Here is an 18,831-nt window from a genome sequence, read left to right as displayed (position 1 = left end):
GATGGTAGTTAAAAGTAAACAGCTAATTTATCTTGTAACACCCTATACCAAAGCTCACTAGCATCGCTTTCTCCAAGGACAGCGTACTGTGTGCAAGAGAGATACAAGACGAACTCAACTTGAGCAAAGCATACAAATGGCCAAACTGTAGCAATTTTTGCACAAAGAAGTCTGTCAGCATCCTGAAAAATTTGCAAAGCAGTACCTGGTTTCTCCATACTCATATTCACAATGTGACAGAAGCTAGGCAAGCTGAGCCCTTGAATACTTGTAGTTTTCCAGGACAGCAAAACTATATACAACTCTAAAGACAAGGATCTTGCTATAGGGTATCCTGCTCTTCATACCCCAGTACCAAAAATAAAGAAACTGGACAAGAGGAAAAAAATTAATATTTGATTTCTCTTTCAAGTACTTATTGCAACTTAACCCCCTGCCCACCCCCCCTAAAAAAATTTCAATTTAGAATTAGACTTCTGTACTAGGTGGGTTTCACTGCACTGAGGATAGGAAACATCCTCTGGTTGGACAGGTTGATCACGGTCAGTTTGCCACCTGAACAACGAGCTGCTTCCACAGAAGTAACACACTAATGCGGCAAGTCCCAGTAATGAGTAGAAGTGATTTTTTTAAAATTCAGTACAGCTTATTTGATTTACAATACAAAACTTCTAGATCTCCCCACAGAAACTGAAGGTTTTTCACATCTATATCAACACCATTTACTACAGGTTATACCACTAAGTTTATCAACAATTCAATCATTTCCTACTTTGTGCTTAGGACATGGATTTGTACCATGATATTAAAGTAAGCACAGAAAATACCCTATCCCACAGAAGCAAGCGTGCTCTTTTCCACTGCAGCCAACAAGTCACAAAGATGACCTGGCAGGAGCCGATCAGCTTGGAGTTCTGAGATTTCCAGCATTCCCCTCCAAATCATTCCCATCTCTCCTAACAGTGCCCTCCCCCACTACCTGAGTCCAATCAATGTGTGAAATATTTGTTTTTGTCAGGCAAAAATCAATCCCAGAAACAGTTCACAGACATGCCCAGATAGGGCTGATTATTTTGCCTTAGTCTAGATTAAAAGAGGCCCTGGCAAGAGGACTAGAACAAAGCCTTTTTCCAAAACCCCCCCACAGATTTTAAATCAAGTGATGCATCGAATTCTGCAGAAAGAGTGCTACTCTGCATCTAATATCCTCGACTCTGACAAATTTCTTTATTAAAGAGAAGAAAAGCTAGGACTGCTTTAGGCAAAATTATCTTAAGCAAAAGCATTTAGATGCATTTACCAAAAAAGTGATCACTAGTGTGCCATTCTTACTCGCTCCCAAAAGTTTTATGTTTAAATGAGAATCTCTCTTCAATTCATCTTTATTGGACTTTATGGTATACCCAAGTTCTCATAAATGTCCAATACTGACAATGTTCTCCTTTGTTAAATAGATGGGAAAAACTTCAGAAACAATGTTATATTGCAGAGGACTGAAACAAGGTAGGAGACTCACAGAAATAAAGACCAGCATTAAGTATTACTTAATGTCTTCTTTTATTTAAAAGATCATTCACAAAATACCATATCCATAAATTTACTTTCTGTTATGAAGCAGAATGTGTTAAGTGTTTGGAATTTTTTTTTCCTTACATTTAAAAGTCAACTGTATTGACTAGAAGTGAGCTTTTATATGGGAGCTTTCTTGTTCTTAAAATCTTTTCCACATTGATGATGTAAAATAGGTCAAATATTATTGGTTCGGAATACAACCACACAAATGCATGTCTGTCTTAACTTAAGTATTAGTGTTAGACAAATGGTTCTTATGTCAGAAGCAGATTAAGTGATAGGCAGAAAGAAGGAAAGAATAGTTCTGTAAATTGCTGAGACTCTGATGTTACAAAAGGTTAACAGGAAGGAAAACAATACGGTACTAGCAACAGAGCTGGTACTGAAGCAGCCTTGCTTTCAAACAACTCATGTCCTCTTTGAGGTACTCTAGTATGTTTGTTGCTTGCCTGCTATCTGAAAATTGTCAGCACTGATGTTAGGAACCCAAGAGTTATTTCACACTGGACTTGTCTTCTCAGTTTTTTTAGAGCTCCAAGGTTTGTATGTTTTTTTCCTTTACATGACAAACTATTCAGGATCACTTTTCTCACATGCCCTCATCAACCCTGACAACAGCGCTTTTGAGGGTCAAGTAGGTTAGGCAACTGTTGTCTGGAGAAACCATTACCAAAAATCTCTACACACCAAGCAGCAGAATTCAAACCACGAAAGAGGTAAAGATTCAAATCTTGCCCATTTTAGAGGCCGTTCCAAAAGCAAAATTACTGTCAGCTGTACATGACTGCGTCAAGATGCACAGAAGATGGTGGCAGATACACATACATGGCATGGCAAATTATACACTTTAAATAAACAAAAAAAAAAAAGAGAGTCAACTTTATTTGTAGACACTTATTTTAAAAATTTACCAAACATGTAAAACTCAAATTACAAGCAGAAAGAGCCAGTCAGCAGTTATGTGCTAGAATAGGCACAGCTTTATAGCACCAACCTCAAGCTCAAGAGTGCAACATTATACTACTTGTAGACAGCCAGTTACAAAATAGTGGGATGCATCTTTCCCCTCAAGGTATGCCTACTGAAGCAAGTGCTTTCTTCATATAAATGTCATTAACTAAATTAGGCCTGCCTGCAAATTGTTTTACTTCTATCTGTTGAGAAGCAGTTTCTTCTCTGTGAACTGCCTAAAAGGACATTTTTATTTTCAGAACGAGTGCTCTTGTGGTATGTGGTAATCCTATTAGCCACTGTCACAGATGGCATCTAATTCTACAGGGTCAGGCTGTGCAAGTTACTTGAACTGTTCAATTTGCCAGGGCTCTTCAGTTTACCTCTTTAGAGCCACAGCAATTCAGAACAAAAACATGCAGGGCAGAAAAGGAGCACTGAGGAAGCCAAAAGGAAATGGCACAGAATATTAACCAAGTCTAACCTATGCTTCTAAAGTAAAACAAACCCAGAAGAGGAAGGAAAGCAGCACCTTTGTCCAGCAGGACCTTCACACAGGTGGAAGCAGCTACTACATGATCTACTGGAAACTGTGCTGCTTGGAAGGAAACAGAGAAGAGGGAAAACTCAGCACAAAGCAGGCACTAGATACAGCAAAGCCAAGAACGTACTAAAAACCACTTGTTAACAGCTGACATGCGTTCACAAGCTCTGTGTTTTCGGTTTCAAAGAGGACAAAATGTCAGATGGCAGGAATGGTAACTGCAGGGTTGACGTTCCAGCAGAGCTAGTCACTCTGTGCTGTCTTGCTTATTCTCCTGCCCCCCCCCACCCCTCCCCACTCCCATTCCCTCTCAACCCCAAGCTCAGTCGTGCTCTTTTGCCCCTTCCTCTCGGGGCTTGGCTCCGCCAAAGATAGCAGAGTTAGGATTGGCTACTTGATTGAGGGGGGTGGCAACTGTTCGAGGTTTGAGCTGAAGTCGGGGCCTCTGTGCTCTTTCCTCTGGAAAAAGAAAAATAAGATTGTGAAATTGCCATTGAGGACAATAACTTAAAAATTGGAAGCAAAGACTGTTACGTTAGTTTTACTGGGGATGTAGGTTCTTCAACAGTGGTTTCTACCTTCTGTTGGCTCTCTGAAGTCCATGGAAGTCCCACGGAGGGGAGGTCCATCTCTAAAGCGGCCAGTCCCTCCCCCTGCCAGTGGAGGACCTGTTCGCCGATCTCCAGGACGAGTCCCTCTGCCCCGACCTCCTAAGAAGTCATCATCTCTGAAGCCTGCAGAAGGAAGATGTTGAATTTGGACAGTGTGTTTTTGCTATATTCCAAATCTAATGATATCTTACCGGCTGTCTGGAACACTGTGTCAATGCCACTGCAGTCAGTCCAAAACACTACACTGGTTTTACCACAAAAAAAAAAACAACTTATCATCTGGATGGGTTTACAAGTAAGCTTATTACTGAAAACCCAAGCATAGCAAGCTTCTGACTCCCTGAGGGTTTTCAGTGAACTATCATCATCCATTCAGCATCTAACTGGCTGCCACAGATTTCAACACAAGACACCTTATCTGTTGTTAAAAATCAAATTCAGCACTTCGTAAACCCTTAACAAGTCAGAGTTTAAAAAAAAAAAAAAAAAATGCTACAAGCCCCATCTGAACTGGTATTGCTATATTTCCCAATATTGTGGCATCCAGCTCAGAAGCTACTTACCCAGCTAGATATTTATGCCATGCGCACATTCAAACGGTAGCAAGCTTTGGAGATGTACTAACAAGTAAAGATCTCGTTGCAGTCACTACCACTAATCTGGGAAGAGGTCAGATGACTACACACCATGTGCAGAAGCAGGGAAGGCCAGTGCTGGAGCAATGCAGTGCTGCTTAAAGTAAGACTCTGTAGTAACCAACTAAAACACCTTGCACCCAATTATTTAAACATTTAACTGAGTATTTGCCATAAAGTCATTTCAGCTAATGAACTAGTCTATTATGAACTGCTTAGAGATCAAAGCATGCTGTACGTTTCAGTCAGTGATCCGTAATAGAGGATGGTTTTACAAATAAGCTTATTACTGAAAAGCACAGAATAGCGAACTTCTGATTGCCTCAGGGTTTCCATGAACCATGGTCATTCATTCAGCATTTAACTGGCTGCAAAAGATCCCATATTTTAATGAAATATCCTCAATGAAAGGTACCAGACTAACAGATTAGGACAGGAATGTGCTCCAGGCTGCAAAACAGGTATAGTACAAGCACTAGCACTGCGAGCTTCCCACCTACTTGATGCTTCAAAAAGCATACTTCAGTTTCAGACTACACGAACTGATCAACTGCATTAACTGTTCCTCATACCACAAGTCCATTCAATTCATGCAGAGATGGACAACTGCCAATTTTGCATTTCAGCATCTCCCCACCAGAAAATGGACCAAACCCACACTCATTTCACAGAGGACTTTGAACAGTTATCAGATGACCACTGCCCCCCAACAGGAAGGTGTTGTTTTGAAGTAAAATCCATTCACAGAACAAAATTTAAAAAAAAATAAACAATAAAAAAAAAACAATAAAATAAAAAGAAATCAATGGCTGCAGGCTGTCACCAGCTATTTGCTCTACAAGCTCTGTCATTTGCAGCTGTTTGCAACAAACTTGCAAAACAAAACAAAAACACACGTGGAAAAAAGTTCTAGAAAATATTTATTGAAATCTTTGTTTGATAAACTTGATCTTTTGGGAGAAGTCATTTCTGACCCTTTAGTTTGAAGAAAACATACTTCTACCTGTTGATAGTGGCCTTGTATCAAGTGCCACCTTCTGCTTCTATTCAGAAGCAAGTTCTATTACTTACTTTTGTCTGTCAAATTAAAAGATTACTTTGTTTTCCTAACTACACCCCGCAAATAATACGTTCCAGGCATCACATTTTGCATTCAACATTCAGGACACATCACCTTTCCTCCAAATTAAGATTACTCCATACGATTCATCATCACCCTTATCTTATCCTGTTGTGTATGCCAATGGAAGCCTGCTTGCTAGCCATTTCTGCTTAAGCCCACTCAGATGACCAATTTATAATGCAATAAAAACTGATTCTCAATGAGCAGCCAAGGGACAAAATGTAAAGACATATTAATTTATGAACTTTTGCATTTCTTATGCTGCCTCTCAGTAAGAATATAAATACTGATACCAGCATTGAAGTCATCCCTGGAATCCCATCCACCTCCTCTTGATTCTCGAGGACCTCCTCCTCCCATTCCTAGGAAAAAAGCCATACATCAGTTTGATCAGGTCTGAAGCTGTGTTGAAAAAATGATTAAGTAGACATGGAACCTGAATTCCAGTCCTCCAACAGCAGACTGACCTTGGTTGAAAATTTAGGCTGCTTAAGTCAGTCAGCATGCTGCCTACTAGGCCTGCGTGAAGCAGCTAGTGTTCACTTCAGATTTGGATTCGGCCGATTTAGGGGACAGCGATTCAATTTGGTGACACGAATCATGGTCCCAAATCCATTTGGCCGAATCTGATTTGGAGATTCAGCTGCAGCCGAATTGGCCCCATCCCTGCCCAGTCTCAATGGCTGCCCTGCCTAACCCAGCTCCCAGCCTTCAAAAAAAAAGAGCCCCCACTCACCAGCACGTGATCCCTGCTGCCCCCCACTGCCCTGCACTGCATGGGAGGCTCTGCCACAAGCTCCCAGAAGCTGCTGCTGCAGCAGCCAGTGAGTAGAGGGGGGGGTTGTTTGTTTTTTTTAAAGAGCCTGGAGCTGGGGCTGGCAGGGCAGCCATGGGTCCTCCCCCATGGTCTCTCCCCCCCACCCCTCCTACCAGCACAGAGTCCAGGTCAGCTCCCTGGTGCAGCGAGCAGGGACTGCCGGAATCTCCGAAGCTCTTTGAATCTTTTCTAAATTGATTTGGAGGGCTTCGAATCGATTAGGATCTTTTCACTGGTCTCCTGATTCAATTTGGATTTGGAGATTCAGCCACCGAATCCAGCTGAATCTCCTCCGAAGTGAATCAGCACCCAAAGCTTTGCATAGCCCTATTGCCATCAAAGGTGCAGAAACTATTTCAGAGAGTAAGAATATTCAAGTGAACTCTCAAGGGACTGATAAGACCATTTCTTTTTAATACAAATTAAACACACTTGAGTCCAACTCAGGGAGGCAATGGTAAGGAAGGCAAAAATTCCTGTTCATCATAGGCTATTTCACAAGCATCAGATTAACTGGTGCACTGATGTTAAACTACTTATTTTCTATGCCAGGGATCGGCAACCCCTGGCACACATGCTAAGTGTGCCACGCGAGGCCCTTTTACTTGGCTCGCTGCAGCACAGCTGTTTAGAGCCTCCCTGTTGCAGCCGGCCCCAACTCCACGTAGCTGCTGCCGGGAGGCTCCAAACAGTTGTGCTGGGCTCCTACATCAGCACGCCTCAGAGTGGGGGAGGCAGGCGAGAGGCTCGAGGCAACGCAGCCCCGATCTCCACCCCCCCCCCCGTGCCCAGCACAGAGGTGATGAGCCTGACGCAGTTGTTTGGAGCCTTCCAGCTGCAGCCAGCCCCGGCTCTGGGGAGCTGCTGCCAGCCAGGTTCCCAGGCTGCTCCCAGCAGGCAGCTGGGACGCTGCAAGCCCTGCTGGGAGCAGCCTAGGCTCCAGCAGCTACCCAGAACCGGGGTAGCCGCTGGCAGCCACAGAGCCCAGGCTGTGAGGCAGAGGCACAAGCAGGGCATCTTGCCATGTAACCCTTGCCCTCATTTTGTTTTTCTGCCATGCCAGCACTCTGGCACCTTCCAAGGTAGGCAGTGTGGTGTTTTTCGGCACTCCGGCCAAAAAACGTTGCCTACCCCTGTTCCATGCAGTGAAAAAGTAGTAGCAGAACAGACGTTTAGACTGTTGACTGTACTCTATAAGACACCGGTGGTTTTGCTCTGAGCCAGGATTGACCATGCATTCAGATCTTGGAAGTACAGAGTTTCAATCCTATAACCAAACTCAGGAGTAGCAATAACAGAGCTAAAAGGGAACAAGCATCATATCTGCTCTACATGCAATTCAAGCAGAAAGTTCATCCATGTGTGCTTTTTTAAAAGCATTTCTCACCCTTTTAGCACATTTAACAGCTGTCATTTAATAAGAGAAGATCACCTCTTTCTTCAGGTCCGCCACCTTTCCTGAAGCCAAAGCCACCTTTGTCCTTATTTCTGCCCTCTGCTATGTCCACTCGGAGTGTTCGGTCACCCAAAAGCTGGTAAAAACAGAGGGGAGACTCTTGTATTTATTGGGCAAACTGGGTTCCCCAAGAGTTCTAATCTTCTGCTCGTCTTTTCATTCAAGGATTAAATACTTACTGCACCATCATATGTAAGAGCTTCCTTAAGTGATTCCACCTCATCGAATTCTACATAACAAAATCCTGCAAAAAAAAAATCTAGAAAGTTAGTACCAGTTTTAAATAACTTATTTATCAATATTTACCCTGATTTCTACACATCTGCCCCCCACTTCCTATTATCCCCATACCAACAAGCTGAGAGCAGAAGTGACTGAGATAAGGACTACAAAAATGTGGCCCTCAAGAAAACAAAAGACATAGCTTTCAGAATACACACCAGTGCTAGAAAGGATCTGATGAGTTATTTTGCTACAGCCGGCTACTAGCAAATATGCGCAAGTCAGAGGTTAGCTTCTTTTAACACTGCAGGTTCTCACTTCTGGTTAAAGATTTTATTTCTTTGCCTCTATGGGTAAGCAGAAAGTTTACAAGTGCATCCCTGAGAAGGGCTGGCTCTTCAAGTTTTCCAAGATTAACTGTAGCATCGGTGGGGCTGCAATAACAGGTCTGAGTAAATGCCACAGCAAAAATGTTACCAGGTTAATTTTAATGTCAGCCCTACTACTGTAGTATCTGCCCTCTTCTGGAATCTTCCTTGCTAGCAATTTCATAGAAATCATAGCTTTCTTTCTGCTCCAAGCAAACTTTGCAGAAGAAAACCCAAGAGAATAATCAATTTCCAGGTTCCTTGCAGAGGGCAAAAAATTCTACTCTTCTCACCCACATCACCTCCATTTCCTACAAACAACCTCTAGATATAGATTAATGCTCTGGGATCAGCCACTTCATATTCACATATCACGCGCTAGGAAATTCACAGAAGTCACTGGCAAGGAAGAAAGTTGCACTAAATTTGCCAGACTAGAGCTGGCTTTAAAGAGAGAGAACCCACAAAGTTAAAGTAAATGTACACTTACAATGAGTCACTCTTACCACTTGATTAGTCACTTGTAATATAAGGAATATCACACCTTTACATTTGCCTACCTTTAAATTTGTCCGTTTCTTTGTCTCTGACTAGTCGTACACTCCTTACACTGAGATCCTTAAAGATTGCATCAATATCTCCTTGAACAGTGTTGAAGGGGAGATTTCCCACGTATGCAGTGAAAGGGGGTTCTGTTGGCAGATCTTTCTGCTTACGGGAACCAGCAGCACCACTACCCCGAGACCTATTAAGAAATACAAAGTTACAACCCCAGTAACTGCCACTGTGTTTGCATAATAATCAGTGCAGTTAAGTTACTGTTGGACTCTGGTTTTAAGTCACTGAGTTAACTGGTCAAACATTAGTGCCTCTTTACAAACTATTAGGCAAAACTGAAGAGGAAACTGCCTGAGATGCTACATTAACGTTTCCATTCTGAATACTCGACAAAGTAGGTTGTTGCCTCTGCAAGCTCATACCTCTCTAAACCAATTAGGCTCCATGGTGCCACTCTGTTTTACCTTCTTCAGAAATTAAAAACTTACAAATTCAATAAGAAGCAAATTTGCTCACACTGGCGCACCACTGCACCTCAGAGCAAATAGAAGGAACACTCTGGAGGCAAGGAAACTTGCCATGTTTTCTTGTATACAATACACCCTAAGAATATTACTATTCAAATAGTAAACAAATGAAAAGTTAAAAGTCTGGATTTCAAAAGTCACAAGTAACCAGACTGAAGTAATGTTTTAATATAGCTAAGTGGGCGGTAGTCATCTTGTTTTTTGAAAGACAAGAATAGAGAAAAAAGGTTTTTCCAACCTTATGCCTGTATAGAGCAGAGAACCTGCTCTTCAGCTGATTCACCCTCCCTTCCCTACTTAAAAAGGAAAAAAGGTGATTGCTAACATCTCTGGAGGTGGGTCAACCAACTCCCTCAGTGGTCAAAATAGTAACACAACAGCTGCTACACTGTGGAGCAGGAATTGACCTAGGGTGCTTCTATGCCAGGTCAAAAAAAAAAAAAATAGCTTAACCTGCTTAATACGCATGCCCCAATTTTGGGAGGCTGATTTTTGGGAAATCAGATGACCTGTACCATGGCAAAGGAGGCTAAAAGTCCCAACTTGTGCTTTTTAAAAACAAACATCTTTGATATTTACTCAATTTAGTGATCTAAATTTATACATCTTTAGCTAGTTATTAGTCATCTAACATTTAATTTTTGCTTTTTTCTAGTTAAAGCTGTTTTTATAAGTCAGGACAGGATACTTCCAACTGCATCAGTCACCTGCTGTAAATATCAGGACATTTAATACTCAGGCGATCACAGAGTGATAGAAAAATAGCGGTGGAAGGGACCTAGGAGGTCATCTAGCCCAACCCACTGCTCAAAGCAGGACCACCCCCAACTAGGTCATCCTAGCCAAAGCTTTGTCTAGCCAGGTTTTGAAAACCTCCAAGGGTGGAGCTTCCGCCACTTCTCTGGGTAACCTGTTCCAGTGTTTTACTCCCCTCCTAGTGAGAAAATTCTTCCTAATTCCCAACCTAAACGTCCCTTGCTGTAACTTGAAGATGGCCAGAGGCAAGCTCTGGTACTATGAAAATGCACTGCTTGGGCTCCAGAGCCCCAAGTTGGAGCCCTACTCCACTCCTGTGCTGAAGTCTGTCCACAGCTGACTACAGGTGGGTACCTGATCATTGAGGCTGTACAGTTTAAAGTGATGTGACAATGCTGGTCACGTTGCTCCCTTATGCACTGCTGGTTATAGTCACTATTTTAACCACGGTAGCTCAATGAGCCATTAGGCTCAGATGGACTTTTGCCTTGGAAAAATACTCAAATTAAACGCAAGTAGCGGGTGCGTATCTAACAGTACTGATAAATTCAAAACGGAGTTGGTTTCAGACAGCAGCCTGGAGGCCTAGTGGAGAGCTAAATGTCACAAATGTTATCCTGCACAGGGATCATTAACAGTCATGAGCTCTTGCAGCAGCAACTGGATCAAGAATCAACAATGCAGAGCTTGCTGAAGACATTATCCTAGAATAATATACCAGAAAACAGTGCAGAGGCTACAAAGTTTTGCTACAGGACTGAGAAAAAGCCAAACCACATTGAATATCCACTTGTTCAAGAATAGCAGAATGAGGTTGGAAAAGATGGAACAAGCAAAGCACAGCAGTTTTCAAGCAGTGCTCTCAGTTCGTAAGCATTAAGACCCATTTGGCCAACTGCTGTACTTTTTGTTGCAATGTCATTCATGCCATTGGTAAAGCAGAAATACAGCTTAAATGAAAGCACAAGAAAGTGCTGTTTCAACACAGTGTTTAGGCATGCATCAAATCCTTGTATCTGTTTGAAAACTGGCCTCATTTCTTGCCTAAATGTCTGCTGCTGTACATGCAAGTCTGCTTGTCAAACAATGGCACTGACTCCCAGCTGCAAAATTAGTGTCAGGTTCTCTCTCCCTTGATTTTATCCCTGTACTAAAAATATGTTTGCACATTGCTGCCCACCCATCATAAGGTTTACAGCAATAAGGTTTTGCTTATGAATGCTTAGAAGTGATAGCTTTTTATCTGACAATTTACAATCTTTTTCCCCACAGCACCACCTCAGGATTGAAGGCCAGTCTGTATCAGGATGTGCATAACAGGCAGTTTCTCTCCAAGGCCAATGACCTCATCACTTTTTCAAATTTACATGCAATGATCATAATATTTACCAAGGACAACCAATGATGCAAGTAACTTTCACTTCTGTCTAGAAGCTGGATGCCCAGTGGTTCTAACATGTTTCCCGTCACCTACACATACCCCAGCCTTTGGAAGCTCATCTACTTTTCAGTTGTCTTGCTTGCTTTCTATTTGTTCTCTCATTTCTCTTCCCTCTACCATTTTTACTCATTTTTGTTTTCCTTCCTTGGAGAAGTCCTCGTTACTCTAAATCACTAGTGCCAAGATTTCGGAGACATAGCTAGTAAGCCAATGTCATTTTTGAGCCTATTGCCGAGGGCAGTGTTCTGCCTTCAAATATCATGATCTCTTACACCCATGATACTCAACCAAGTGATTCTCACCCAAGGTGCTGCAGCACCAGACCTTCTGAAGGGTGCTGGGATGCGTGAGGAGGTAAAATGAGGTGTGATGACACGCAAATAAGTGCAGGCTCAAGGTTGTCTCTGACTGGTCAATCCCCCATCCCCACAGCGTGGCCCCTTTGCAATGATTATATATAAACAGTTGGGTTTTTTTAATTTAATGCCACTCACTTCACAAAAAATTATAGAGGAATGCCCTGAACGGTTGAGAACCACTGCCTTACACTAAAAGCACAAGGGCAGATGAATGTTTACCAGCATTTACTGTTATTCCAGGACCAGCTCATATACCCTGACATTTGGGTATGTATCCTACAGGTTTCTTTAAAAGCACTTATGCTTGGTATTTCATCTGTCTGTCTGACATGCTTACAACCTATCTACAGGCAATAGGCAATACCCAAAAGCTGGAGTTGCCAAGGCCATATGTAGCAGGATAGGTTATAGTCTCAGAAGACAGAGCTTTACAAGCCTTGTGGAGGAAACTCCCCAAAAAATGACTCGTCTTCTGTGCGTCTTCTCTTTTGCGACAAGGACAAACCCATCCTGAAAAGCGCTAAATCAATTTTCATCCTTTTACCACAGATTTCTGTCATTTTTTAGAGAAAGGAAAAAATTGAATTTGATCAGAAGAGATAAGAAACTATTATCTTAACTTTTCTCTCTCAACGTGCACACAGCAGAAAACAATTATTTTCAGAAGAGAATAGAATTGATGTGGAAGCAAGCCAGCGAGATAGTTCCAATTCAAAAGCAGATGGTGAACTATCCTAAATTCACAACTCATCTTTTGTGCTATAGGGCTAGTAACCCCATAGAGAGCTCAAGAGAAAACTGAAAGCTGTCTCCTGGAATACTGCTGTTGGAAATATAGCGTTCTCTGTTAGTAAAATTGCTAGTAGCTTAAAAACAGTCAAAGGTCTGGAACAATGCACTTTCAAGTTCAGTCATTCCTTTTAGCAAAAACCAAGGTATAGGACACTAGAACAGCGGTGGCCAAAATAGGCCGTGTAGCCCGAATCTAGTCCACCAGGCTATTTCATCCGGCCTGTAGGTGCCCACCAATTAACTGTATCCCACCCAGCCCACATGCCTTGCTCTCATCCTCATGAGGAAGGGCTCAGCCCAACCAGCAGTTTTTAGGCAGGGCTGCCGCTGCCACTGCTGCAGCTGCTGGAGGACCTGCTCAGCTTCCATAGCCCCCAGCATCTCCTCCTCCTGTCCCTGCTGCAGCATGTAGGGAAGTGGTGGGGAGCAGTGCGGGCAGGATCGCTGCAGCTGCACAAAAGCACAAAGCCTGCACCCAAGGGGACAGCAGGAGTGCAGGTGGGCAGGGGATGGATGTGTGAGGTGTAAGGGAGGTCAGGGGGAAGGTATGGAGACACCCATACACACACACACTCTCCCAAACAGTGCACAGCCCCCTGCCACCAGCAGCAGCAGCAGCCGCCTGTGATGGGCCCTCAGGTTGTTTGTGGAAGCGCAGCCACCTGGCAGTCTGCACCTCTGGTTAGTTCTGGGAATGGCACATGGTAGCAAGGACTGGAGCCAGATTGGCACTCTTCTGCTGCATGGAGCTGCCTGCAGTGCATGTTCAGCTCCTGGCACTCACGTGCCACTGGGGGAAGCCCTGCACGATGGAGCTGGTGGCCTGGCCCCACTCCCTGCCACCACATGCAGCTGCTGGAACTCTGCTGGAAGTGGAGGGGAGTCCCACCCCCTATTTCCCGGTGGAGTCCCAGCAACTATATGTGGCAGCAGGGATCAGGGCCAGGCCACTGGCTCCCCCGGGGGCACGCAAGTGCCAGAAGCTGTGGGTGCATTGCGGGGAGTCCCATGTGCTAGAGGGCCAGTCTGACTCCACTCCTTGCCACCACATGCAGCTCCCAGAACTGCAAAAGGAGTACTTTAAGGGACAAGTGGAGGGGTTAGGGGCAGGACTTACAGCCAAAAGTTTGTGACGAGGGGGTAGGGCTACCCTTGTGGCCTTCGACAGCTCACCAAAACTCACAGAGGCCCTCCAGCCAAAATAACTGCCCACCCCTGCATTAGAAGCTAGTAAAAAGTTAACATTTAGTGTTTTTAAATATTAGCTACCCAACGGCAGCGGCACAATAAAGTTTCCAGGTCCATGAAGTGAACTCCAGGAAAAAAAAAAAGAAAAAAGAGTGGGTTGCAATCCATTACCTGGTAAAGGAAATATCCTAAGAAAGATCACTGGGAAAAATGTACTCTGAAGACTCGAGAACAGTTGTATAAAAAGGATGAGATGTCTTTTCTATTAAAGACTGGTAACTGATAGCCTACAATACTGGCAAGGCCTTAATCATTAATGTTAAATGGACGAGACAGATACGTGAAGAACCAAGAGGTGGAAAATGAAGGATGGATCTGTTTTCAGTCACCTATAGAAACAATTGGAGGAGATGAATCATAGCTTTTGCAAAACTGGCCACAGGCTTCAAAGATTCCAGGTTTCTGGGCTTAAACATTATACATTAGCAGCCAGCCCAATTATAGAAATACTAAATGAACACAGCTGCACAGGAAGGCTACTGGGTGCTTACACTTGGTTTTGGTGACAAAATTTGAGTGACATTTGAAGCGTCAACCAGCACTTCATGCTTAGTTGTTTCTTGCTCCTCTCCCTACCCACTCCTATGTTGCTTTCAAGGTTCTAGACCAAAGCTGTGCTCTGTGACTTCTGCATCACTTACTGGCCAGTTTCTGGACATCTGGACATATAAGCATTTGCCCAAACACAGAAAGTATGACACCTGTGCCCATTATATGGAAGCGCAACCAGATTTCCTTTTATGCAGACAACAAAGTTATGCAGCTTCTATCACAGTAATCTCTGAAAGCTACTGGCAGCAAACAATTTCTTTTAAGTAAACAAATGGGTGGACACTAACACTAGCTAATTTTACTTGAATCTTCTCTACCACTCCATAAATGTCTACAACAGTTATTTAGTTTTACTTAAATCTTCTCTACTACTCCATGAATGTCTGTAACATTTATTCTAATGCGCTGTACTTTGTCCCTGTGGAAAATAAGGCACAGTTCCACAGCTTCTAACTCCACAATTTTACCTCTGTTGAGCAGCAAACCTCAGGTACACCATACCCTCCACGATGCTTGATGGTGCACACATTTAAAGGATGAACTATATAAATATGGAAATAAGTCAGGGATATGAATTTCATCATTAAAGGAAAAGAAAGTTAACAAAACAAGATATTCAACTTTTTTAAAATCAAAGAAAGGGCTACATCTTAATGTCTTCATCAACTGAACCACTCTCAAATGCTACCAAGTCAATGGATGCACAAAGTGACATGACCCTCTTAAAGATATCCTGACATTGTGGAACAAATCCTTTCCCCAACACCAAAAAGAAGCCTCAAGTGCGTACATGCAATCTGAGGTGCCCCAAAAGCTTCTGAGGTGCTACAAAATGCACCCCGTGCATGCAATTTGGTTCTCCACACTGCATATTTGCAGCACAGGGACAAGTTTAGATATCATGATATCCTGGTATCAAAAAAAAAAAAAAAAAAAACAAACCAAAACACCATGCCAAAAAAACAGGGTGGCGCACATGACAGCAGCATGTGCTGCCCAAAACTGGAGCCTAGCTGGCAAGGGCCATGCTCCAGCTGCCAGGCAGGTTCCGCACACCCGAATCATTTCTGCTGCAGTCCTGGGAGGCCCCCAAGACAAGGCTGCTGGGGCCAGCCCACTTACTGGCCCCAGTCTCCCCTACACCATCCAGATCAATTCGCCCCACACCAGAGTGAACATTCAGGTATTCCCCAGAGACGAGCAGTTGCACAAATATGTGCTGCTGCTCTTTGTCCCTGGGGAAATGCATGTGTGCACTCATATGGAAGCACCCAAGGTGTTCCAGTTATACTCATCATCTAACTGAGGTACTTTAATATTTTACAATAATAAATCTAGCTTCAGCATTAGGCATCCGGGTTCTATGGCTGTAGTTTTTCATTCCACCTTTGGTTTAAAAAAGGAAAAGAAAAAAGCAACAGAGGATAGCTTCCTCACCCCTTTATATAACAGACAAACACTAGAGCCGAAAAAGGCTGCCCCCGAAACTTTTCTGGTATCCTTGACAGGTTTTGACAAGTTAATTTCTTAGGCTTGACTTCTGTATGATTTTTAGATCATAACAGGTCGTGCAAGTTCAACAGGCTACTTTATTCACCTGTTTCACCCTGTATGAGTCAATTATGCAAATAAAAGTAAAAACGCCACTTCAAGGGAAAGCAGCAACATTCCTACTCCTGTCTACCTTACTCAGACAAAAGGAAGCACCGACTCTGACTTAAGGAGATAGCTGGTTTGAACTACAGGAATGCATTAGACTGCCACCCCATTGTTATGCAGCAAAAGGTATTGCATTTTTAACTTGTGCTATTGTAGCACCCAGGACTCCCAGTTACAAACCAGAGTCCTGCTAGATACTGTACAGTTGGGTGCTGCCCCAGATATTTTAGATAAATGACAATCCCTGTCTGTCATAAGCATTCACAAGAATAAGCAAACAGTGAAACAATACTAATCAGCACAACAGACAATGATAAGTGGAAGTGAAAGGCAAATATCTGAGATGGTAAAACAATGTTACACTTCAATCTGTGCTTGAAAATTAAACCAGTTTCCATATGTATTTCTATTTGACACAGTATGAACAGTTTCCATTGGTCAAAGCATTATGACTTTATCAAAACAGAAGCTATTATGTTAAGTCTCAATGGATCATGCTACATTAGCCCTACAATCAGAATGAATTCAATTCCTGAAATGGACACGGTACAGGAAGAAATAACTTTAGAATTCAAGAAAATGGCATTAATTCAGAAGCATCAAGCATAAGATTTAACTGCATTCCAATTAAGTATTTGTTTCTATGAAAACTAAAACTAAAATCAAAGGGAACATATTCTTTCACCTATAGATATTTGCTGGTATCCTAGATACTAGGGTCCTGGGTAGGACTAAGTCCCATCTAACTGGCGGGATGGGTAAAAATGTGGCAGGGCTATGCATGGCAGGGCAGTTCCTATAAAAAACCCACACAATGTTGCACCCTCCAGAGTAAGGCAAGCACAGGGCACCTCAAAACGCTAGCCCCCATCGCCATGTGGGTACTCCTTGGTTGGAGAAAGGCTAAGGGACACCATCCTGACAGAAATGCGCCCTTGCTGAGGCATTAGGCAATCAGAAGGAGTTCTTACCTGCTGTTCTCTGCAAGAAGCTACAACAGGGCAAAATGCGGCCCATGGGCCAGATGTGGCCTGCCAGGCCATTCTATCTGGCCTGCAGGGCCCCTAAAAAATTTAAAGAATTAATATTAATCTGCCCCTGGATGCCTGTCACAAGGTCCTCGATGGCTTGCCAAAGCTCAGTAAGTGGCCCCTTCGCACAAAATAATTGCCCGGCCCTGAGCTACGTCAACTGAGGTGCTGAATGTCTGGACTCGCTCTGGCTTTTGAATGGTCGAAAGGAGGGTTGGTAGCTCTTGGGGAGCCTCTGCTTCTACATACTCTTGCCTAGGCACATGCATCCATGACCTTGGTGTGATTGTCACAGGACTCCATAGAAGCAGACTCATCAGGCACCTGACTAGACTTCTTACACATCCACCATGATCCAGAGTATCGATGGTTGCCTACTAGATACTTGCTGATCTCCCCGATTTTGTTTTGGTCATTATTAAAGTAGAAAATAAAGTAAAATCTGCCCTTTGCTTAAAAGATACACTGACCCCACTGCAGCCCTTAGTATTAAAATATAGGTCAGCTTTAATAAACTCTCTCAGGACAGACCCCTGGCTTGCCTGTACAGACCCACAGGAACATGGCTCTGCACTGTACAAGCCACACGGCTCCACGGGTGTGCAGAGCACAGCTCCTTCAATGCAGCTTACACGTGTACCTAATGAGCTGAGGGCCCAGGCATTGGGAACACAGCAGCTGTTGGGAATATTTGAGGGGGAAAAATGCATTAACGCTAGGTTACTCAAACTGTTATGTCTTGAGCTTTTTACAGAAACTTTTGTTCACCAAGCGCCTCCACCACTGCTCAATATCTAGAGTTGCTGGAATGAATTTTAAATTCTATTATTTCAAGCTATTTTCAAATTAGTTCCTATTTTAAACAGCCTATTTCAACAACTGTTGCAGCAGCGGGACACCAACTACCATTGTCACCCTGCTTGAACCCGTGGCATTTTAACTGTGCCTTGCAGCTGTGTGACAGGGTCAGTGGTATAGTTTTAGTAACATCGCATTTACTCAAATCCAAGACAAGGGTGTTAGTAACACCACTTTTACTCGAAACCAAGACGAGGGTCCATCCCCATTCTCATTCAACATGGGGAAAGAATAGCCTCGTCTTGGATTCAAGAACCAGCCCGGGGAAATGGCTGCAGAGCTCCTGCTCCAGGTCTGAGCTGCTGAGCAGAGAGGGGGGAACATAGCCACGGGTCTGGTTTACAGTTTCTCCACTGACTGGTTAGCAACAAATATAAGACACCCCCCCCCCGCAAGAATTAGATCCTATATATGAAAAGTGAGAACAAATGTACACAGCATCCCACACAGAGGATTTAATTAACAAGGGATTCTCCCATCCGCTGCCAGTTTAGATTCAGGTACTTGAGCAAGGATTTGTGCAGGCAGGTTTGGATAGGGAGGATCCTGCCCCGGGGCAGGGGGCGACTAGACCTTCAGCCCCACTTCCCCGGGGTCGGGTGAGGGGGAAATGAAACCCAGACAACGCTCTTCTCCGCCGGGGGCCCTGCTCACACAAAAGGCTGCTTCCACCGCCCAGGCTCTGCCGCCACCCGACGGCGCAGAGGGGCCGGGTCCCCCTGCGCTGCGGCCTGTCTCCAGCCCACCTTTC

General features: G+C 43.6%; 1 protein-coding gene across 1 annotated transcript; it reads right to left on the bottom strand.

The window, feature by feature from the left end:
- Positions 1-633: 633 nt before the first annotated feature.
- On the bottom strand, positions 634-15,031 carry EIF4H (eukaryotic translation initiation factor 4H). Its single transcript, XM_019545298.1, has 8 exons — positions 15,000-15,031; positions 13,057-13,131; positions 8,860-9,044; positions 7,889-7,953; positions 7,686-7,785; positions 5,730-5,798; positions 3,646-3,801; positions 634-3,526 (listed from the first exon to the last, which is right to left on the bottom strand). The coding sequence occupies exons 1-8, from the start codon at positions 15,029-15,031 to the stop codon at positions 3,390-3,392; spliced, it is 819 nt and encodes a 272-aa protein (XP_019400843.1). The 3' UTR covers positions 634-3,389.
- Positions 15,032-18,831: the final 3,800 nt, after the last annotated feature.

The sequence above is a fragment of the Crocodylus porosus genome, unplaced genomic scaffold, assembly GCF_001723895.1.
Source record: "Crocodylus porosus isolate Cpor-Errol unplaced genomic scaffold, CroPor_comp1, whole genome shotgun sequence".
NCBI lineage: Eukaryota > Metazoa > Chordata > Crocodylia > Crocodylidae > Crocodylus > Crocodylus porosus.
The sequence above is the reverse complement of the archived record's forward strand: the minus strand, read 5'-3'. Positions and strand labels throughout refer to the sequence as shown.

Excerpts from the sequence above, each read along its gene's own strand:
- EIF4H (XM_019545298.1), bottom strand. The coding sequence starts at position 15,031 with ATGGTGTACCTGAGGTTTGCTGCTCAACAGAG. Across the intron at positions 13,132-14,999 it reads AGGTTTGCTGCTCAACAGAG|CAGGGACAGGAGGAGGAGAT; the intron begins GTAAAATTGTGG and ends TACATGCTGCAG. Across the intron at positions 3,527-3,645 it reads CTTCAGAGAGCCAACAGAAG|AGGAAAGAGCACAGAGGCCC; the intron begins GTAGAAACCACT and ends TTCTTTTTCCAG.